Below are 23,203 nucleotides of genomic sequence, written 5' to 3'. Positions count from 1 at the left end.
ACCTAACATCACATACCTCAAAGGTGACAGAGCTTGGATTTGAACCCAAACCTACCTATTGGCTTCCAGAGTTGTACTTGGAGATGACTAGCAAAAACCATTCAGCATAACTCTGGAATTGTTTGCCTTTTGGATATTGGAGGATAGAATGGGACCTGCCTGAGACAACACTAACACAAAAGTGTTTAGAAGCTTTGCCAATAAGGTCGAGGCTCCTAAAATATTCTGCACGAGTGGAATTGTTTGAAAAGGATTAGAAGGATTAGGAGGTGTGGCCTTGTTGGAGAGGGTGTGGCCTTGTTGGAGGGGTGTGGCCTTGTTGGAGGGGGTGTGTCACTGTGGTGGGCTTTGAGATTTCAAAAGTCCACATCAGGCCCAGGCTCTCTTCTCTTCCTGTTGCCTGTGGATTAGGATGTAGCTCTCAGATACTTCTCCAGGACCATGTGTGTCTATGTGCAGCCATGCTCCCTGCCATGATAGTGGGCTGTTGGCAAGCCCCCAGTTAAAACCCTTCTTTTATAAGAGTTGCCTTGGTCTTGGTGTCTCTTCACAACAATAGAACAGTGACTTAGTTACAGGACATTGGACAGTGCTGGGGCTGGAATTAAGCATTCACGTTAAAGTTAAAAGCACAAATGATATAGATCTTAAAGCCCAGAATTTGAGAGGAAGAAGAAAAGTTGCACACTTGCCAGGCCTATTTCCTCCATCCCCACTCACACCCCAAAAACCACTCTACTAGCCCTCTCATTTTACAGAAGACACTGGCCAATGCAATTAGAGAAGAGAAAATAACAAGAAGCGAATAGGTTGGAAAGAATTCAAATGTCATTACACGGCTGGGAGGTAGGTGAGGACACCAAGGGGGAAAACACTGCCAATATTAAAGTTCAATACAATGGCTGGATACAAAAGTGAAAAATAATACAGAAAACAGATTGGAGGTGTAGCTCAGTGGTGGAGCAAGCATTTTGCAGGCACACCACTTCGGATTCAAGCCCTAGCATCAAAGAAATATGGACTACAAAAGCCGGTAGACTTCACATGTATATAAAGAGCAATACATTAGAAGATAGCAAAAGCTCGGGCGGTGATGGTGCACACCTTTAGTCCCAGCACATGGGAGGCAGAGGCAGGCAGATTTCTGAGTTCGAGGTCAGCCTGGTCTACAGAGTGAGTTCCAGGACAGCCAGGGATATACAGAGAAACTCTGTCTCGAAAAAACAAAAAAAGAAGAAGAAGAAGAAGAAGAAGAAGAAGAAGAAGAAGAAGAAGAAGAAGAAGAAGAAGAAGAAGAAGAAGAAGAAGAAGATAGCAAAATATTTTATTGCAATGGTAACAGCAAGAAAAGTGGGAGCTAACTCATTAAAAACCATGCAGACTATAGAAAGACAACATCTTTATTGTGGGACAAGGTTGTTGCCTTTGCTGATTTCGAATTCCTGGTCTCAAGCAATCCTCCTGCTTCAGCCCCCCAAGCGGCCAGGAGGACAGGCATTTGTCACTGTGCTAGGCTCAAAAGAAATCCTAAATGTTCTTTCTTCCCTCATCTCTTTTGAGAAAGATTTTATATGTATGTATGTATGTATGTATGTATGTATGTATGTATGTATGTATTTAGTTTTTTTAAAACAGAGTTTTTCTGTGTAGCCCTGGATGTCCTGGAACTTGCTTTGTAAACCAAGCTGGCCTCAAATTCATAGAGATCTGTCTGCCTCTGCCTCCCAAGTGCTGGGATTAAAGGTGTCTGCCTCCTCTACCACCCACCTGAGAAGGATTTTTACTTCAAATTATGTGTATATGTAGGGTCTGGAGAGATGGGTCAGCACTTAAGAGCACTGGCTGACTTTTTGTTTTTGTTTTGTTTTTTGTTTTTGTTTTTTTCAAGGACTGAAGTTTGTTTCCCAGCCTCTATATGGTGGCTCACAACCCATAACTCCAGTTATGGGTTCTGATGCTCTTTCTGACACCCAAGGCATCAGGCACATGCACAAGCGCGCACACACACACACACACACACACACACACACACACACACACACAGTACGTATATATGCATTCAGGCAAAACAGTCTCAGACACAAAATAAATTTAATCAATCTAAAAAGAAAGGTTCATAAATTATATGTGTACGCACATGAGCTCCTGTCAAGTGTAGGAAGGCCAGAAGGGGCTGTTTGATCCCATATACTTGATGTTAAAGAAGATAACAAATTGCCCAATATGGGTTTTGGCAACTGAGCTCAGGTCCTCTGGAAGAGCAGTACCTGCTCTTAGCTGCTGAGCCATCTCTCCAGCTCCTCCCTCAACATCTTATTATTAAATGTCCAGGACTGTGGGTGTAGCTCAGTGCTGGAACATTTACCTAGTATGCCAGAGCCATAGATTTGATCCCTAATACCCTCAGCACCAAAAATTAAAAAAAAAAAAGTTTCAATAAGCATAAAGTTGATCTAGTGCTGGGCAGTAGTGGCGCATGCCTTTAATCCCAGCACTTGGGAGGCAGAGGCAGGTGGATTTCTGAGTTCGAGGCCAGCCTGGTCTACAGAGTGAGTTCCAGGACAGCCAGGGTTATACAGAGAAAAACCTGTCTGGAAAAACAAAAACAAAAACAAAACAAAAAAAGTTGATCTAGTGATACAGAACACACCCATAAACCTACCATCTTGATTCTCCAGTTAATAGTTCTCTGTTTTTCACAATACGGTCTCTGACAACCCACAGGAGCAGCACACATATTTTCATTCTCTAGTCATCATATTCCCAAAACACTTTCCTGGAGAGGTTCAGAAAAGAGGCCTAGAACAGGAAGGGGGTTTTGAGACACATATAGACATGGCTATGTAAGCATTTGCTGCTCTAGTTTATGATTTTAACATAATCCCAACGGTGTTTGAAGAAGAATGGCCTCCATAGGCTTGTATATTTGAATGTTTGGTCCTTAGTTAGGAGAATTGTTTTGGGAAGGATTGGTAGGCGTGGCCATGTTAGAGGACACGTGTCAATAGGTGTGGGCTTTGTGGTTTCAAAAGTCTCTCTCTCTCTCTCTCTCTCTCTCTCTCACTCTCTCTCTGTTTTTCCCTCTGCCTCTCTGTCTCCTCTCTCCCCTCCCCCTTTCTCCTGCTTGTGGATAAGATGTGAGCTCTCAGCTACTGCTCCAGCACCATGCCTGCCTGATGCCATGCTCCCTGCCATGAAGGTCATGGACTCACCATCTGGAACTGTAAGCAAGCCCCTAATTAAATACTATTTTGTAAAATAAGTAGCTTTGGTCATAGGGACTCTTCACAGCAATGCAATAGAACAGCGACTAAGACACCAACTAAAATAACAATTGAATTTTGTCTGAGCCAAGGGTTGGATGCAGAGCCTGGGGCATGTGGAGGGGAGACTTTCTGTCTCCCCTAGTTCTGATGATCCTAGTTCTAAAACAGCAAAGCACTAAGTTCTGGAGACAAAATATTACACTTGAGCCAGGTGCACAGTGCTGCATGCCTTTACTACCAGAACTAGCCAGAGGCATGAAGATCAGTATGAGTTTGTAGCTAGCCTGGTCTATATAGTGAGTTCCAGGCCAGCCGAGGCTATGTAGAGAGATCCATTCTCAAAAAAAAAAACAAGACAAGGGGAGCAGGGAGGAGGGAGGGAACAGGGGTTTGTTCTTGTTGTTGGTTTTTGGTTTTTGGTTTTGTTTTGTTTTTGTTTTTTGGAGGGGAAACCAGAAAAGGAGATATCGTATGACATGTAAATAAAGAAAATATCTAATAAAAACAAAACAAAACAAAAAAACAAGACAAAACACTACACAGAGAGGGGAGTAGAAAGTCGTAGAACTTATTGAAATGTGTCACAAAACTGTATGATATTGACCCATCATAGAGGAGATAAAGGGTAGACAAAAGATGGGGTGAGTGGCCATGGGTGTGGGTGTGGAGCTCAGTGCTGATGGCCTCTTGGACCAGTTTGGGGGTGGGGGAGGGGATGGAGGTGCTGCTGACTGTCTAGAAAGATTAAAAAGTGAGCTCATACATTAAGGCAAAGGAAAAGTAATTAAGTTCCCAGAGCCTCCAATTTATGTTTATATAATGAGAGATAACTCAGAAATGATAACATTATAGAGAGACTGAGACTTAACACTTAACAATAAAAAATATTTGTCAGACAAAATGTCAAAAGGAAAAACAAAACAAAGCCAAATTTAAATTCACTTCACAGAGATGCCACAAGTCAACAGGATGATTGACAGAGACCCAGCCAATAGTGAGAACCAGCCAATAGTGAGACAGCCCAGACTGACTGTCTACTCCCAGGGAGGGAGAGCAGGGGGCTGTTCGACCAGCAAAAAGCGCTGGGTCGGTGAAGGGCGAGCATCCAGCTTACCCACAGACCAAGGAGATCAATGCCTTTGATTCTAAGGTTGTGGAGATAGGGATGAGGGGCTGGGCGTGCATTCACACACCATTTATAGCAGTGTAAATTGCTCCCACTGCCATGGAAAGTAATTAACGAGAATTAAACCAGCTTCTGCACTCTGACCTTGCAATTCTAAGGTATAGAGACATCTTACAGAAGTGCTCTGCCCGTGCTCTGGCTTGCCAGGTGGAACGCTCCACAAAACCTGGTTACTGGAGGCAGGAGACCCCAGTGACCAGCCTCTAGGAACCCTCTGAATAAATCATTCTATGTCCAACAATGGAATAGCCTACAGCTGCTCAAGTTGCATGGGAGCTGTACTGAGATGTGGTTACCCTGGGGTTGCTATGTAGCTATAGAAGTTTATGCAGTCTGAAGGCCAAGAATTTAGAACAAATCCCATACTGGATTCTTTTTGTGGGGTGTGTGTTTCCAGCCCTGAATTCCTGATTTCACTGGCTGTAAAGCATTTTTTAAATTAGTGATTGATGAGGGAGGGCCCAGGCCATTGTGGGTGATGCCATCCCTGGAATGGTGGTCCTGGGTTCTATAAGAAAGCAGGCTGATGCTAGGCAGTTGGTGGCACATGCCTTTAAACTCAGCAATTAGGAGGCAGAAGCAGGTCAAGATCTGAGTTCAAGGCCAGCCTGATATACAGAATGAGTTCCAGAACAGCCAGGGCTACACAGAGAAACTATGTCTTGGAAAAAAAAAATCCCTGGGTTCAAGCAATCCTCCTGCCTCAGCAGCTAGAGTGGCTGGAGATCCAGGCATATACAGTCACACTTAATTTTCAGTTTACTCTCTGTAGCATATGTATGTGTATGCACGTGGAAGCCAGCATCTCAATGTACTTCCTCATCTGGCAGGGTCTTGCTATTGGACTGGACTCTATAGATTAGGCTAAGCTGTCTGGTCAAAAGCTCTGTGATCCTGCCTGAGTCCACCTCCCAGCTTTGGTGGAATTCATGATCATGCCTGTGTTTTTAAAAATGTTGGTTCTGGGGATCAAATGCAGGTCTTCATGCTTGTACAGCAAGCAATTTACCAGCGAGGACATCTCCTCAGCCCACAGGCTGTTCCTGTATTGGGTACAAGGGGGAAATGGCTTGCAACTACCCTTGGGGAACATTGGGATTGCTTTGAACCTTCAAGACAGGCCTGGGTACCACCTTAGGATGTGTCTCCCAGCCTCATTATCTCCATTTCCTGCAGCCACCACCATCAGCTATACCCCACTCGCTCTAGTTTTCACTTAAAGAATCACAGTAATACGTAAATAGGAGCCATAATTTCCCGAGCGCCTGTAGAGTACCCGGTTTTGGCATGCAGGCCCCAGTGCTGCCGTTAGGAGTATTCTGTCTCTTTTAACAACTTTATTGAGATACCCACATACCATATATTCATCTAACTTAAAATATCTGCTCCATGACTCAGCAAATCCACGAAGTCGTACAACCCCCATGACAACCGATTTTAGAATATTTCTATCACCTTCTTTAAAGGTTCCTGTATGCTGTAGTCTGCAGGGAAATGTTCTTTTTCATTCTCAAATAATATTTCACTGCCTGGATAGACCACATTGTCCTCCTCAGTCACTCGTGGGTTGGTGGACGCTTTGGCTGTTTCTGTCTGGTGACTTGCCATGGATAATACTTCATGGATATTCGCAGGTTTTTGTGCGAACATGTGTTTCCAGTTCCCTTGGGAGCGGGGCTGCTGGGAGGTGTGGAGACTGTCACGGCTGGGACTGCCTCATTTCCCATCCTCCCTTAGCAGTGTGAGTGTTGTAGGCTCCGCATAGCAAGCTCCTCTGCATTCCTCATCTGTCCTTTGGATGACAGGCCCCTTGGATGTGTGATGGCAGCTCACCAAGGTTCAGGTCTCACTTCCCCAGTCACATTGCCATTATACAGAGAGGGAAACTGAGGGTCGGGAAGGTGAGGGGTCCTGCTGGAGGCCTGGCAGCAAGGACAGGCAGAGGCAAGACTCGAGTCCAGGCACTCCTTTTTCCCTGGGCCCTGAGCCTTCCAAGGTCTGCATTGCCTTTGGACATTTCTGAGATGGATCACATTCATTGAATAAATGCTAGACACTGGCCAGATGAGCACAGGGCAGACAAGATGGCCCTTGGATACCCAGATTCTGCAACAGGTGCAGGCCCTGCTGCCTCCACAGCTAGGTTAGTTACATCTCAATTCATCCATTCACCCTTCTACTCACCAGCCAGCCATCATCTGGCCTTCCATCTGCCTCCCATCCATCAGTCCTTCTATACACACACACATACATCAGTATATGCATACATCAGTCCTTCCAAGAGTACATCAGACCACCCACCCACCAATCCATCCATCAGCACATCTATCCAGCGTTCACCTATTATTCATCCATCCGTTTATCCATCATCCATTCATCCACCCACTACCCATCTATCTATCCATCACCTATCTACCCATCATCCATACACCTGCCAGTCCACCCATTGTCTATCCACACATCCATTGTTCTTCTATCCATCCATTCTGCCTGCCTGTCCACCTGCCTTCAGCTGCCCTCCTCTGAGCTTGTGTCTTCATTTCAAAAGTTGAGGATACAGGGTGTTGGTATTCTGTCTAAACTCCATCCACCCGCACAGTTCCTGGCAGTAGCCAAGTATGCTCTTCCCCGTGGTTACCTGGCCCTATAAAAGGGGCTGCTTGGCCCCTCCTCTTTCTCTTACCCTCTTAAGATCTTGCCTCTTTTTTTTTTTTTTCTGTCCCCAGCCTGTAGACCAGGCTGGCCTGGAACTCAGAAGTCCTCCTGCCTCTGCCTCCCAAGTGCTGGAATTAAAGGCATGTGCCACCACTGCCCAGCTTCTCTCTTGCCTCTTACTCCCCATTCCCTTCCCACCTCTTTCCACATGGTCATGGCCTGCCTTTCCTCTACTATCTCCTTCTCTCTGCTTTTCTCTGCCTCTATTACTCTCTTAACTCCCATCCCTATGCCCTAAGTAAACTTTATTCTATATTATGCCAGTGTGTGTCTGGTCCCTCAGGGGGAAGGGATGCCAAGGCGTGGGCCTGCCAAGGCACCCCCTTCCCCCACACCCTGCCAGAACATATCTTAATAGCTCTTTCTCTCTCTCTCTCCTCTCTCTTTCTCTCTTTCTCTCTCTCTCTCTCTCTCTTTGGTTTTTCGAGACAGGGTTTCTCTGTACAGCCCTGGCTGTCCTGGAACTCACTCTGTAGACCAGGCTGGCCTCGAACTCAGAAATCCACCTGCTTCTGCCTCCCAAGTACTGGGATTAAAGGCGTGCGCCACCACAGCCCGATGCTCTCTCTCTTTTTACAATCACAGCACAGGCCTTGTCTTGGGGGTACTGTGGTACTGCAAAAGTCTTGGGGCCCAGTTCTATCACATCATCACATCCCTGTCCCTAGGTAGTGCTATTGGGTTTTGACAGTGCAAAGACAAGGGACCTGCTGGCCATCCTGTCTAGAGAGGTCCTTGTCAACCCATCCTCGGGTAAATCTCAGTGGAGGCATGGCAGCTGGGATGACCCAAGGGTCATCCCAAGAGTGGTAGGAGAGAAACAGTTTGAAGGGATCCAGTCTTGGCAGGGGCCAAGCACTCGCACTTTCAGACTCAGGAAGGTTCAACTATTGTGGAAGCTAGGGAGCACTATGTACCCTCCCTGCCCCTGATTTTCTGCTGTGTAATAGAGGGATGGAGACTGTCCCAGGAGAATATGAGATCCTTTCCTGGACAGCCTGGCAAAGGCTCCTGAGGTTCGCATGCTCACTGAACAGCAGACACAGAGGAGGCACTTAGAGCAGCAGCCTTAGATAAAGCACTCAGAAGGAATGCACCCTGTCAGCCCAGTAGTACTGGAGAAGTTGAGGCAGGAGGATCAGGAGCTCAAGGTCATCCTTGACTACATGGAGTGTGAGGCTATCCTGAGTTACGTGTTTCAAACACAAACCCACAAAATTCAAATATGTGGGTGCTGGGATAGAGCTCCACAGGAGAGCACTTGTCTAGCATATGCAAGGAATCCCATTCCCAGCACTGAAAAAGAAAAGTAAAATTAAATTATTTTGTTTAAAGTGACAGTGGGTGAGACAGCTCAGTGGGTGAGGGTGCTTGCCTCCAATCTTGATGACCTGAGTTCGATTCCCAGGACCCACTGGTGGAAAGAGAGAACTGACATCCCTGACATCCTCAGGTTGTTCTCCGGCCTCTGCATCCATCCGCCACCGCACCACCCAAAGACGAATGTAATAAAAAAACAAAAAAGTAATGTACATATAGGTATTAAAAACAAACCTACTAAGCTAGGTGTGATAGCACACTTCTATAATCTCAGCTCTTGGGAGACTGAAACAAACAGGTCCAGGGGTCCCAGGCCCACCGGCTATATGAGACTCTATCGCCAAAACTGATGATGATGTTGTTGTTGATGGTGGTGGTGGTGGTGGTGGTGGTGGTGATGATGATGATGACGATATTACCATAAGAGTCATCACCACTTGGTTCCCTGGGACAGTAGAGGATACTGAGGACCAAAGTGGGGGCCCCGCTACAGGGTGATGGGTTTGCTGAGTGGCAGTTACAAAGATGTTTATCCACTCGTGCAAACCTGCTTCTCAGGTTCTTCTGTATGTGTGATTATCTCAGAATCTAGGACTAATTCAGGTTCCCGGTATTCACAGTGGGTGTCGACAAAGTCTCTTTCTCTATGTTGCCCTTTGGAGACCCTTTCCCCAGGCAACAGCAGCTCCTGCTCTCTGCAAAGCTGTCAGGCTCTCAGCACCAGGTCACCTCTACTCAGTGCTATGACCTCCCTCCCCACAGAGGCTCAGCTCCCAACCTCAGCAAGACTGTCCGGGTTTGGTTTAAACCGCTTTATTGGAGTTGGTTGGTACTCACAGGTTGGGTCATATACACAGGGCCCGCTCACCCCTAGGCAAAGCCCTGGGCCTCCCACCTCCCCTCCATCACCGAGGGTGGCCAGAGGTTTGAGCCAGTTCCGGGGCGGGGTGGGCCCAATAGAAATATTTACAAACCACCAGGGTGGGTGTCCCCTGATCGGGAATGGGGATGGGATGGGTGGAGGGGGTCCCTTAGGTGAACTTTACAGGCCCGAGAAGGGGCTGGGCGTTAGGGGGGAGGGGGTTGCCGGCAGAGGGGGGCTCGGGGAGAGCCTCTGGGGGGCCCTGAGCGAGCCTGCTGGTGCTAACTCTGCCTGGTGGGGCAGCCTCCCGCGTGGGGCTGGTGGGACTCCGCCTCCCTGGGGGTTCCGGAGCCGGTTCCAGGTAGAATGTGGAGGAACAGGAGCGTGGGGCCCCGGCCCGGCTCCTCACCAGAGGGCTGGCCACGAGGACGGGGTGCACGAGGCGGAGCCAGGAAGGGTGGGGGGTGGGGGGGTAAGCAAGCAAAGCACACGCGGGACTCCTCTGCCGCCGTCGCTGCAGGGCCGGGAGGACTGCATGCGGGGCGGGCCGGCTACAGGCTGCAGGCCTCGGGCAGAGAGCGCTTGCGCAGCTCCCGGCCCGGCTTGGGCGGCGGTGCGGGCGCGGCTGGGGGCGCATCAGGCAGCTGCAGCACCGAGTTCTCCCCGGGCTGCACCCGCAGGTAGGCTTTGACCTTGTGGTGCCGGGCCTTGCCGTCGCTGAAGTCGATCACGCGGCACTCGTAGGTGCCTTCGTCCGTGGGCTTCACCCGCGACAGCCGAAGCTTGTGGGAGATGTTGCTGCCCACCACCTTGACCACCTGGGGGCGACAGAAGCACCGTGAGAACCGACCGGGGTCGCGAGCCAAGCCGCCAGGCTGTCCCCACCCCAGATACAGCCAGGTGGGGGGCCCGAGGTCAGCATCCGAGCCGTTGCATGAATGGCAGATGGACAAAGAGAAGCAACGTTAATGCCTATCCGCGGAGTTTAGCGTGCAGCCAGTGGAATACCGCCCAGCAGTGAAGAAGGGTGAGCCAGAACTGAGAGAATTCCACAGACAAGCAGGGGACCAGAGCCCTGGCAAAGCTCCCAGGCTGTGCTGATGTTTTGAATAAACGGAAAAACCCTGCATAGGAAGGAAGCCCGCATCCTCACAGCAGAGCTTCGGTAGAGCTCAGGAGACCTGGGGGTTAGGGGCTGGGAGGGCATGTCCCACAGTGAATGCGTGGTCAGAGGAAAATCTCCAGGAGTCCCCTCACATTCCACCGTCTGGATCCTAAGGATCAAACTCGTGTCTTTGGCTTCATGGCCAGCGCCCATACCTGCTAAGCCATCTCACCAACCCAGTACTGGCCTGGAAGTTGGGGACTGGAAAGAAGGTCCAGAGCTTAAGCACACTGGCTGCTCTTGCAGAGGACCAGGATTCAATTCCCAGCACCCACATGGCCGCTCACAACTGTCTGTAACTTTACTTCCGGGGGATCCAATTCTCTCCTCTAGCAAGGGCACCGGGCACACGCGCGGTGCACAGACATATATATCCAGGCAAACACATAAAAAGGAGGACACAGGCTGACAACCAAATCCTACATTTGGACGCTAGAGTTTAACTGTCCACTCCCTGGAGGCGGAGTGGGTGTTACGCTTGTAAAGTTTTGGCTTTTTATTGATGTGATCATTTTAAAGCTAAAATCTCACTATTGTTGTCCAGGCTGGTCCCTAACCCAGGAACCTCCTGCCTTAGCCTTCTAAACACTAGGTTGTAGCCTGACCCTTGACCCAGTTTTTAATTTTCATTTTACAATTAGGGCCCTGCTCTCCTGGGTCAAGAACACCCTGCTCGGCAGACAGCCTATTTCTGCTGTGCTTGTGGGTCAACCACTGTCGGTCACAGTTTAGCTGTATTCCAGAACTCTCTTGGAGGTGTGGTGCAGATGGGGGGTTTGCCAAATCTGATTTTCTTTCACACTGACTTTCACCCAATCAACTGGCTCTGTTCATTGCTGTGTAGTATTCTATTGCATGCTTGCCTACACCGGTTCCTGTTGGCTGGTATTCAGGTAATTTCTAGATTGGCACTCTCGCGATTAAATCTGCTCTGAATATAACTCTGTTGGCAACTTTTATTTTTTTCCATTACAAGAGAAGAGGCATTTGGAGTCAAATGCATCATTAGGGAGACTGGGTGGTGGGTATGGGGACTCTGATCTATCTTTTTGTAAATTCCTATGTGTCTATAACTAAAAATAACAAAAGAAGATGTTAAAGAGGGAGGATGCTGCTGTGTAAAGACCCTTCCTAGAGCTGAAAGCCCGGCCGTCAGCTGGCAATGCTCACCCGGGTATCACACTAGCAGGCTGCTAACCCCGCCAGCCCCATCTCTGGGCACTAAGGTCCCTCTCTGGATGGCATCATCTGTGCTTCGTGCGCCTGCCAAGTCCCACAGATCTGCTTTGGGACCCTAGTGGTTCCCTGATGTTCCCACTTCCCAAGTAAGGGACCCGAGGGTGAAAATGATGGTCCCTGAGAGGGCAGGTAGACATATTTCCCAGCTTGCACTGAGACACACAGCTGGAGACATAGCTCACCAACAGCAGCTAGTGTCTCTTGAGTGGAAGGACTCACCCCATCTCCTTTTTCCAATTGGAGCGGACCCCTAATGCTATTTATTCTTTTCTCTTATGGTGCATACAAATAAGGTGGCCTCTTTACTGAGGAGGAAACTTAAGACTCCAAAAAAGGAGTCTTGGCAGGGTCTGAGCCTGGCTCAGAATGTAGCCAGGCTAGGAACTGACCCCAGGCTGGGCTCCATGTACTCACCCTGGAAACAATGTGACAGATTCACAGAGGATTCCAGAGTTGGCAGCACTGGCCCCATAAGAGCCTCCTGCGGAGGAGTCCACCCCCTCCCCAAGCCAGAAAGCATAAGCTTACGGTTAGAGCAAGAAGTCCTGGGGTGGGACGCAGACAAAAACATCCCAAAGGAAAACAGGTAAGGAGAGCCAAGAATTAGGCGCTCCCTCCCTAGCGTGGGGCTCAGCTGGAGTCCACTCTGGCCAACACCATCACCCTGACCAAGGGCACAGAGAGACCCCCACGGTCCCACCATGCTCTCTGGTGAGTTAGGAGAAGCCATCGCAAATGCGCAGCGGGAGCGAATTACCTCAACATCTGTTTCCCTCACGGATATTAATTATCCTTCATTTGTCAACCCTACAAGGCGCTAATGGAGTAATAATGCGCAGCGCTGGGAGCAGCCGCTCCTGGGGAGGGAGGCCTACGTCCCGCCCTCCAGGCACAGGCAGAGACCTTCACTGAGACCTCTGCCCTGAGTGTCAGCCCCTTCCACGACCTACCAGAGGCCAACGGACAGTGGGGGGCCTTCAGAAGGGCGGTGCCTCCGGACAGAGGCTGCAGTACAGGCCACACACGGGTACCCTGGTCAATCAAGGCAGAAGCCAGATGGAGGTGAGACCGCAGCCAGACTTGGCCCTCACTCAGCACAGTGTGCAAAAAGGCAAAGACCCAGACAGCAGCCACCAGTGGTCAGAGCACTTCACTGTAGCGTGTTGTCGGGGAACATCCGCAAGGCGCTCCAGGGAAAAAAAACCAAGGCTCCCATGATCAGGCAAACCCCTTCCACCTCACTCACCAGCCCTAGCATTCTGTGTCCTAGGGACGGATGCCCTATCCTAAGCCTAAGCAGCAGCCTCTCCCTTGGAGGGAGGGGCTCTCTATTTCTGCCTCAGTCGTTTGGGGTGATGGGAGAGACTGCAGGGCTTCCTCATTCAGGAATCTTCGACTAGAGAGGCCAAATGACACACCGGCAGGGCAGCCTGGCTGTAAATCATAATCACAGGCCCAGCATCGACAGGCCTCAGCGATTAAGCACCTAATCACGCCGAAAAAGCCTGGCCAGGCTGGCCCTGACCGCCAGCCTCTTGCTGGCCAGAGCCACATACCCCAGGCTCTGTCCTCCCAGCTGGGCCAGGAGGAAAAGCTAGGCCATCTATGCCCACAGTGTGACCCTTGCCTCTCTGTGGCTCCAAGGAAAGACCTTGGAAGTACCTGGGGAGGGAGGGAGGAATGGGCTGGTCTACCAGAGCCAGCCTCTTCTCCACTCTGCCATTTCACCAGCCCCTGAGCAGGGCCAAAGCCCAAGTTGGAACCCTATGAGTCTGAGTACCTCCAGCTGGTCCTACTGTGGTCACCACCTACTGTGGTCACCATGCTGGACAAAGAACATCCAGCCTAGACTGCCACTGCCCTGCTCCTGAACATGTGAGACACTACCCTTCTATCCAGGGGCTACCATGTAGGAGCTAGAGCAGGCCCTGACTCTGCTAGCTGAGTCCTCAACAAGGCCCCCTGATCCCATTCCATCCCTCTTCCTTGATTGGCTGCAAGCCCACCCATCGCTGGCACAGCGCTGAGAGCCCTGAAGGCCTCAGCCCTGCCCTCCAGGGAGCCCCCAGGCCTGTGTCAGCTCAGGCCAGAGGCTCTCAGAGACTGACCATTCTCTACCAGTGGTGGTGACTACTGTCACATTTCCCTTTATCCCCTGCGAATACACGGCTGGCCATTTTCCATCTGGGCCTGGAGACTGGACATAAGTGACTGTGACCTTCTGGAATCATCTCTTGCCTACTGTGATAGCAGCCATCACTTGACAGGCTCAGGGAAGGGGGGGCATTTTCTATTTAACTAATTTTTGTGATTGTGTGAATATATGGGTAGGCGCTTGTTTTGAGACGTATGTGGAAGTCAGAGGATAATTCGTCGAGGTTGGTTCTTTCCTTCTACTGTGTGGGTCCCAGGGATCAAACTCAGGTCCTCAGGCTTGGGGGCAGGCACCTTTTCCCACCGAGCAGTGTTTCCTGCCCCAGAGGGAACTTCTTAAGTCAGGACAGCACCATCTCTACCTGGAAGACTAGTGAATGATCAATGTAAACTCTAATGCACAGAGCCTTAGAGATCACAGCAACCCTCGCAGAGCTTGAACACAGCTGGCAATACAGGATGGCAGCCTGGGCATCTGAAGGCCACAGGTAAGTACTGGAGGCTGGGTCCCCCAGGCCAAGCTCATTCCAGTTTCTAGTGTTGTCTTATGCTATCTTATTCCAGAAACAGGGCTAGAGAGGGCGCAAAGCCAGACGCAGAACTCAGCTCCCGGCATGCTAAATGTTAGAGCCCTCTGGTGTGGTCAGGATCCCCAACTACTGTCAGTTTAGCCGACCCTGCATCTGCACCTCTGGAGGCTCCATGGGTTCAGAAGTGTCCTCTACTAACTGAAGTCATAACTCTGCAGTCAGTCCTTGGCACTGCCGACTTGTAATTCACATAGTGGTTTGCCAAAGGCCCAAAGATGGCCCAACAGCTAAAGCTTGGGAGCTAGTTCAGTAAATCTGGCCTTTGGATGACATGAGACTATGAGGTAGGGTCCCCTCTTGGTCCCTGTAGTCCTCACATGAGTTCTTCTACTATCCTGGACACACAGGTGCACAAACAGAGTCAGTCACACCATGGCAACACCCACATATACAGACAGGTTTGCATATACATTGGTCTGAGCGTATGTGAGAGATATAGTAATCAGTAAATGTTTTTTGTTTTTTTGGTTTTTTTTTTTCTCGAGACAAGGTTTCTCTGTGTAGCCCTGGCTGTCCTGGAACTCACTCTGTAGACCAGGCTGGCCTCGAACTCAGAAATCTACCTGCCTTTGCCTCCCAAGTGCTGGGATTAAAAGCATGCGCCACCACTGCCCAGCTGTAATCAGTAAATGTTAACTGGACACCTGCACTGGCTGGTTTTGTGTGTCACCTTGACACAACCTGGAGTTATCACAGAGAAAGGAGCTTCAGTTGAGGAAATGCCTTCATAAGATCCAGCATAAAGCATTTTCTCAATTAGTGATCAAGTAGGGAGGGCCCATTGTGGGTGGTGCTGTCCCTGGGCTGGTAGTCTTGGGTTCTATAAGAGAGCCAGCCGAGGGGAACATCCCTCCATGGCCTCTGCATCAGCTCCTGCTTCCTGACCTGCTTGAGTTCCAGTCCTGACTTCCTTTGGTGATGAACGGCAGCAGTGTGGAAGTGTAACCTGAATAAACCCTTCCCTCCCCAACTTGCTTCTTGGTCATGATGTTTTGTACAGGAATAGAAACCCTGACTAAGACAATACCTACTATGTGCCAGGCTCTGTGTTGGGCTGCAGAAATGCAACAGTGAACCAGGCGCATCCAGTCTCTGGAGGAGACTGACATGAAGCAACAAATTTGGGCCCAGGGTACCTCCCTCAGCTGAGCAATGAAGGGAGAGATTAGATAGGACTACATTTCTAGGCAGAGAGCCTGGCATAAGCAAAACCCCAAGGTCAGGAGGCAACAGATGGCCCTAGGCATGGCAGAATGGTCATAGAGCCTTGCAGGCTAAAAAGAAAAGTTTGTACTATTTCCTAAGATGTCAAGAACCTAGGCTGTGCATGCACCTGGGTGTGGTCTGCTCTGCCTGTGTATTTAAGCATGGCGGCTTCTATGGCTATGTAAAATGCTGGGCCTGGGACCAGACCTCAAAGCCCCAGCTGGTACAAGGATTATGGAGATGGCTGGGGTGACTTCACACTCCCACGGAGAACATTTATTTTATTTAACTAATTAGCATTGCATTCCCCTCTCATGAGGCAAGCAGCCTGGAATTATAATCCTCTCAATCAATTAGATAATTCTTTCTTTGCCAGAGCCCCAAGAAGCTCATGAAATGGGACACAGTAGAGGCAGAGAGGAGTGTCCTTGGAGGGGTTGTATCGGTACTTGCGGAGACCTCTGCCTGAGAGGCTGATGGGTACAGAGGCAAGAAAAGAGCATGCTGTTGGCTGGGGGCAGGAGAGCAGGGTTGGCAGCCTTAAATCATGAATGGCTGTCATTTCCTTGCCCATCCAAAAGGTACCAGGGATACTGTGACCCTCCAGTCTCTCACTTGCTGAGAGACTTCAGCCCTCCCCTGAGTGGCGGTAGGAGCCTTCTCCCTGGCCTCCTGGCCACAGTGCCCTCACTTATCCTGGTGGCCTCAGGGCCCTGAGTTTCCCTATATTCCCTAAGAAGCTGTGGGTGACCCAGCCAAAAGGGCAATTGGAAAGGTTGCCCCAACACACGTGGGTTCCTACACCATAAGTGTGTTGCTGGTGAACCTTCCAGCAATCCAGCCTGGTTCTGTGGCAGCACGCATGCCCAGAACAGTCTTCTCTGCTCTGTGTCTTTTCCCATTGTATGTTCTTTCTTGACAGTTCCTGTCTCTTCCAGGTTGGGCTTCAGGTACTCAGAACCCCACAGTAACTGTCACATCCCAGCTCCTGGTGTCCCTGGCTTCCCTGGGTTCTGGCAGATGACAAGAAGCTCAACCACACTAGCCACACTTCAGGTCCTCTCCAGCTTCAGCTGAGCAGCCTGTAAAATGGACAGATGCTCACCCCTCCCTGTCCGGTGTCACAAAGGAGTGGGATGCCTAAGACCGGCCGATCCTAGAGTCCCTGCTCCTGGGTGGGAAGTCACACCCAGGGACCCTGAGATGCTCCAGCATCAGTCATGATGGGCCAAAAAGAGCGCACTCAGCCTCAGGAGACCTTGTAGCTTCCCAGTGACAAATGGGGCTGAGTCAGGCATGGAATACCACAGAGGCACACCTGGCCTTGGCCCACCAGGGGAGAATTCGTCTTCTCTCTCTTGTCATTTATCCTGCCTGTCATTCAACAGACTTGAAAAATCTCTGGCTAAAAGGCCCAGAAAAACAAGCAAACAAAAAACCCTCACCAAGTTGGGGCACTTCCTTGTCCCCCTCCCACTTCCTCAGTGTTCTTGCCCAAGTTCCCTGCTGAAATGGACCAACCTCCACCACCTCCCAGCCCCCCAAAAAAGTCGTTTTTTTTTTTTTGGTCACAGCTGCATCTTCCATTAGAGCATTTGTGGAAAGTCATTATTAAAACTCACACTTATTTTGGTGGCATCCTTCCCCGAGTCCTCCTGCTGAGAAGCTTTTAGCTGGGGGTGGAGAGGGAGGAACAGAGAGCAGAGACAGGTGTTAGTGAGGGGTGGAGGTGGGGAGAAACACCATGGACACAGAAGACAGGCAGGATTACGGTCAGAGATGCTGGGTCTCATCTGTACACTGTCTCTACAGCTGTGGAAATATCACCCTGAACCCTGTTCACAGAGACACTTACACACATCCTAGTCAAAATGTAAGATGATAATAAAAATATAAAGGCTGGAGCTATGGCTCAGCAGTTAAGAATACTTGCTAATGAGCTCGAGAGATGGCTCAGCAATTAAGCGCATTGACTGCTCTTCCAGAGGTCCTGAGTTCAATTCCCAGGAACCACATGGTGGCTCACAACCATCTGTAATGGGATGCGATGTCCTCTTCTGGTGTGTCTGAAGACAGCTACAGTGTACTCATCATATACAAAAAACAAACAAAATCTTAAAAAAAAAAAAAAAGAAGAAGAAGAAGAAGAAAAAACACTTGCTGCTCTTCTAGAGGACCTGGCTTAGTGCCTAATGCCCAGCTCCAAGGGATCCAGCGCCCTCTTCTGGCCTCCCCAGGTACTTGCACTCAAAGGGTGCATACACACACATGAAACTAAAACAATAAATAAATAAATATAAGAAAAATAGAGAGAGATTGTGAGGTCTGGCATTGGATCTCTCAGCTTGGTTATACTGGCAATGCAGGAGAGGGCAGTCAAAGGGAGATGAAGGAGAGCTTGTAATACCAACCACAGAGCCATGTGGGCATCTGGGCTCTTGAGGATGCTTGGCTATCAAGGGGCTGTGTCCATGCACATATTTGAATGTGTACATACAAATAGGGAAGAGTGTGGGTGGCATGTCCCTACAAGTACGTGCCTGCTCTCCCTCTGGGAATATGCCGGTACTTTCAGCTCACATACCTGTTTGTATGTGTTCGTAGCATATGCAGTTGGTTCCTTGGCCACATCCTGGATGCATTCACCTCAAAATACCCAAGAACACCCTTAAACATCCCCCAAATACCCAAAACATCTTTTCGTAAAGGTCTCCTCTGGCCCCAGGAATCTTCCACATCTGCATGTGACAGGCTGACATACTGGGGACTTGTTACCCCCATGATCAAGACAGAGTTTGCCATGGACTTGTACCAAGGGTGAGGGTGTGTGTATGTGTGTGTGTGCGCGCGTGCGCGCTGTATACACAGAGGTATAGGTTGCTACTGTCTTAGGTATGCTTAAAAGTGGACCTAGAATGCATAGCAGAAATAGACTTGACTCATTTGGGAGGGAAGGCTAGGAAACACTGAAGGGGAAATAAAGAGCCAGAAAATGGCTTAGCTGGCCATTTACACCTGAGCTGCCACCTTACCCTGCCAAGGCACCTTGGGGGACACGGGTCTTATCAATGACTCAGCCTTAGGGAGAGGAGGCAGGTTGCTTATCTGCCACACCCTCTTATCTCTAGGTCAAGGCTGCCCCTCCTGCTTTACCGTTAGCAAGTGCAGTTTCCCAGAGAAAACCCTTAGTGTGTCAGAGGTGGTGAGTGTGAACTCAGTAGACTATGTGTGGAGAGCTGAGTGTGTATGTTGTGCTCCAGTGCAGGGAGCCCATCTGCATGTAAGCTCGGTGCTTGGAACAAACTGTGTGACAAAGTGCCATAGTCCTGCCTGTGCTATGGGGAGGGTATAGGAAGTGCCCTGAGACCCACTTTATCCATACCCTGAAGGAGGCCCCATGTCAATGGCCTCATGCAACCTGACACTAGGGGAGGGCCTCAAATGGCCATTGTTCTGGCTCTCACCTGCCCTACCTCTCCCAGGAAGAAGGGAGTGCCAGCAGGATGTTGCAGAGGACAATGATGCGACATACAGAGTCCCCAAGATCCCACAGCATCTCCCAGAGAAACGTATCCCAAGGTCTTACCTGGTTGGAGGCCCACGTCTGCTTGTCAGTCCAGTCCCGGTGGCTGCGCAGGTACCACCACTGAATCTCGAGTGAGTAGGATGGGGAGCCACTGCCTCGGAAGGAGCAGGCCATCTCCACATCCTCGCCTGTCCGGGCCGTCATGTCATGGGGCGTCTCTGTGAAGAGTGCTGTGTGGGGAACAGGCAGATGAGGGCTCAGAAACAGGAGTCTGGCACCAGAGCAGCTATGAATGGGAAGACATTGTCCGAGAGGCTGAGGGGGACCTGGGCAGAAGAGTGATGGAGGTCGCCTGACTTGGAAGCGAGTCAGGAGGCCAGGAATCAGGAAAGCTGCCAAATTTAATTCTTCCAGGTTCCTCTGTTCACCCCGCCCAGTGCCCAGCCGGTGAACGTTGCCCCAGGTTGTGGCAACCCCACCCTCTTCTAAGTCAAACCCAGCTGTTAGGATCCCACTTCCCCTGGGCAGCATACACCCAAACAACACGCGGGCCCTCCTGGGCGGGGCTCTGTCAGGCTCCTCCCCTCTGTCTGGGGTCTTGCCTCTTCAACCTCTTCTCCCAGCTCCCTCTGCTCTGGCTATTCCTCAGCTCTTGCCTGGCTCCTGTGGATAATCAAAGCTCCCTTTCAAGTCACCCTTTTGTGGGCCCCCAGTAACACTTTGTTCAGTGGTCAGCAGCCTGGCTGCTCCAGAAGTGAGGAGCCACGGAGAGAGGCAGCCACCCTGCCTGGCGTTCCTGCAGGGTCCACCGTCAAGTCCCAGAACAACCAGTTCCAGGAGCCAGCAGCAATCCTTCCCCCAAGGCTCCCTCCCCAGGTCACTACTACGCTGCATCCCCACTTCACAGGCCTGACACCCCTCCCCTCCATGTGCTCGGGTTCTTTCTCCCCAAACAAACTGTCTGAGACGCAATTAGTATGCCTTCCTCCTCTCAGGAGAGATTATCTCAGACAGAAGGAAGATGGTAGATGCCTAGCAACTGCAGGTCACCCCAGGAATGCGATGTCTGTCAGCACCCGCCCCTGGACTACATGGTCCCTCAGGCCCATCTCAGAGGGGACGCTCCTAGCCCCAGAGGGCCTCCTCTCCCAGGAAAGAGAGAGCCATGAGTGGGGAAGTGAATTCGAGGGGCATCGGCCTTACCCCGCTCCACAGGACAATGGGAGTTTTGCGTGATCAGGTCTGTCCCTGCACCCACCTGGGGGCTTCTCTGTCTCGGCTGTGCCCAAGGTACCCGTGTGGAGCTTTATGTCTGCAACATCTCTGGGCCGAGAGAAAGCCTGGCAGACCAAGGTTTACAAAGCTTCTAGTGAAAGCAAGGAAAAAAAGCTTCCCTGTTTCTCTGCAGAGGGGAAGGGTGAGCTGAGCCTGGGTATGTAAACAAGGTCTGCTTGATGATAAAGAACGCGGCCTGGACCCCGGGCATGTGGGGTACTGTGAGTTACCTTTAGGTGCGGCCACCCCAAGAGCTGGGCTGTCCTTGTATGTCCCTAGGGGGCCGGAGGAAGGCAGGCATCTGCAGGGGTAGGGCCAACAGAGCATCCCCTCCACTCCCCCCCCCCCACCCCCTACCCCTCCGCCTTGTCACAGCTCAGGGCCTGTGCCGAGGGCTCAGGCTACCAGGCAAGCCCCTTGGGCTCTCTACCTCAACCCTCTCAACTGGGCCTTCAGGAAACAATATGGGGTGCTGGCCCAGAGGATATCCAGACCCCAGTCCCTCGCCACAGGGCTAAACTACCATTATCATGCTGGCCTCCCACCCTCCCTCCCTCTCTCCCTCCCTCTTTCCTGAAGACTTTCCATGCAGCACAGAGGCTGGAGGTTATTTTAACAAAGCACACCCACCCCATGCCTGCTCCCCTCTGGCATCTTCTCACCTAGGGTAGGAGCCCGAGTCCTTACAGGGGAAAGCTGGGTTGTATGTAAGCTAACATAGTGACCACCAATGGCAGTTTGCTGAGTGGATCAGGGACCTGGATTTTAGATTTTAATTCACTTAAATGTAACCATTTGTGTACAGGGATGGTGACTGTCCTGGGTGGCACAGCTAATGGGTTATCTGTTCTTCCAGGAGGTAATAGCTACTTCTGACTTGTCTGTCTGTCTGTCTGTCTGCCTACTGTCTATCTATCATCTCTATCATCTATCAGTCATCTATCATCTAACTATTCTCTATCTATCATCTATTCATCTATATATCTATTATCAGTCATCAGGAATGGGAAAAACCTTGTTCACAGTGGGAGGTCAGCCATATTTCTCATTGGCTAGAAAATGATCCACACCTGACGATCCTGGGCCAAGCCTTTGTGGCCAACATCTTGCTTGCCAAGCAGAGAAGAATCCAAGGGCGTCCCAGAGAATCTGCCACCAGGAGGAGCCAATATGGCTCTGAGACAAGTGGCCCCTGGGTTCACAGGCCTTAGATCCGGGTGGCCAGGAATGTGATCAGTAGGGAACTCACCTGTGGCCTACCCAACATGCCACTGCTAAGACTCAAAAAGCAGAGAGTGGCACTGCCTGCCCTCCCTCAGAGCAGGTGTAAGATCCTGGAGCTAGGCAAGGGAGGCCACATCAGGCCTGACACATGACCCTGGAGCCTCCCCCTCCTCCCAAAAGTGAGATTCCAGCAACCTCAGGTGTCAGGCAAGAGGGGGAGGGTCATTTAAGTGGCTCTCAGTGGTAGAAAGGGGAAAGGGGGGGCAAGGAAGGCCCATGCTTCTGTCTGTCCAAGGAAGGCCCATGCTTCTGTCTGTCCAAGGAAGGCCCATGCTTCTGTCTGTCTGTCCAAAGAAGGCCCATGCTTCTGTCTGTCCAAGGAAGGCCCATGCTTCTGTCTGTCCAAGGAAGTTCCATGCTTCTGTCTGTCCAAGGAAGGCCCATGCTTCTGTCTGTCCAAGGAAGGCCCATGCTTCTGTCCACATTTACTCTCTCTTGGCCACAGTCCCTTACCCACCTCCTTACGAGGGCAGCAGGAGCCCTGGCTGGGGCCTTCAGTTCCTCTCTCTAGGCTCAGAGAGGGCAGAGCAGAGTCTGAGTGGTCCAGCAGTTAGGGTTAATGAGACCAGGTCCCAGTCTTTGAGTCTCTGAGATAGCCCTGCCCTATGGCCTGGGGTGGGAGATCCTGAGACAGAGCTCACCCCAGGCCACCTACCTCTCACCACCCCAGGCCCAGTGCTGGCCTAGGACAGCTCTTTCCAACAGAAACACACATGGAAGAATGAAATGGCATTGAGAGTCACAGGAGCACTCCATTTTTTGGTTTCCTCATGAAAGAAGTTTTTTTTTTAAAGCTAAAATTAATTTTAATAATATATTTTACTTAAATCAATACCAAAAATATTATTTTAACATTTAATAAAGTTACTAGTGGGATATTTTACACCTTTTTTCTTTCTTTTTTTTTTTTCTTGCTAAGTAGTGGAAGTCTGAGCATACTCCAGTTTGGCCTCAGTGTTTGATGGCCTTTGTACAGATACGTCTTAGCAGGTGATGAACTCCCTTGCCTGTCCTTGTGATTTAGGGGGGTATCTGGCTCCCCACCTGATACAGTCCTTCCCCCATACCACAGTAGAGTTAAATTTGAACCCAGGACAGCCTGACTCCCAAGAACTCCCACCCCCTGCTCCATAACATACTTCTCAGGGCATTCAGATACTGTGGGGCCGGGGCTATTTCCTTTTGTCTTATTTAAAGCAAGGTGTCATTATGTGGCCAGGGCTGTCTTGGAACTCACCCTGTAGACCGGGCTGGTCTTGAACTCAGAAATCCTCCTGCCTCTGCCTCCTGCGTGCTGGGATTAAAGGCCTGTGCCACCACACTCCTGCATCCATTGCCTTTTCCTTGAAGAGCTTGTTCTACAAAGGGGCAGCCCCGTGCTGGGAATGAGGCTAAGTCATTTCAGTGTTGGTCTG

At 50.4% G+C, this 23,203-nt stretch overlaps 1 protein-coding gene across 2 annotated transcripts in view; it reads right to left on the bottom strand.

Moving 5' to 3' along the window:
* Window positions 1-9,284: 9,284 nt before the first annotated feature.
* Window positions 9,285-23,203, bottom strand: part of Vstm2l (V-set and transmembrane domain containing 2 like) — a 31,440-nt gene continuing 17,521 nt past the window's right edge. The window contains exons 2-4 of one of the 2 annotated variants that reach the window (XM_031372570.1): window positions 19,290-19,459; window positions 17,326-17,376; window positions 9,285-10,167 (exon numbers count right to left, since the gene is read on the bottom strand). In XM_031372570.1, coding sequence (XP_031228430.1) covers window positions 9,901-10,167; window positions 17,326-17,376; window positions 19,290-19,459 — 488 coding nt within the window. In that variant the 3' untranslated portion in view covers window positions 9,285-9,900. The remainder of the gene's footprint in view (window positions 10,168-17,325; window positions 17,377-19,289; window positions 19,460-23,203) is intronic. The other variant, XM_031372571.1, reaches the window with a different exon arrangement.

This window comes from Mastomys coucha, unplaced genomic scaffold, assembly GCF_008632895.1.
Source record: "Mastomys coucha isolate ucsf_1 unplaced genomic scaffold, UCSF_Mcou_1 pScaffold15, whole genome shotgun sequence".
NCBI classification, from domain to species: Eukaryota; Metazoa; Chordata; class Mammalia; order Rodentia; family Muridae; genus Mastomys; species Mastomys coucha.
The sequence above is the reverse complement of the archived record's forward strand: the minus strand, read 5'-3'. Positions and strand labels throughout refer to the sequence as shown.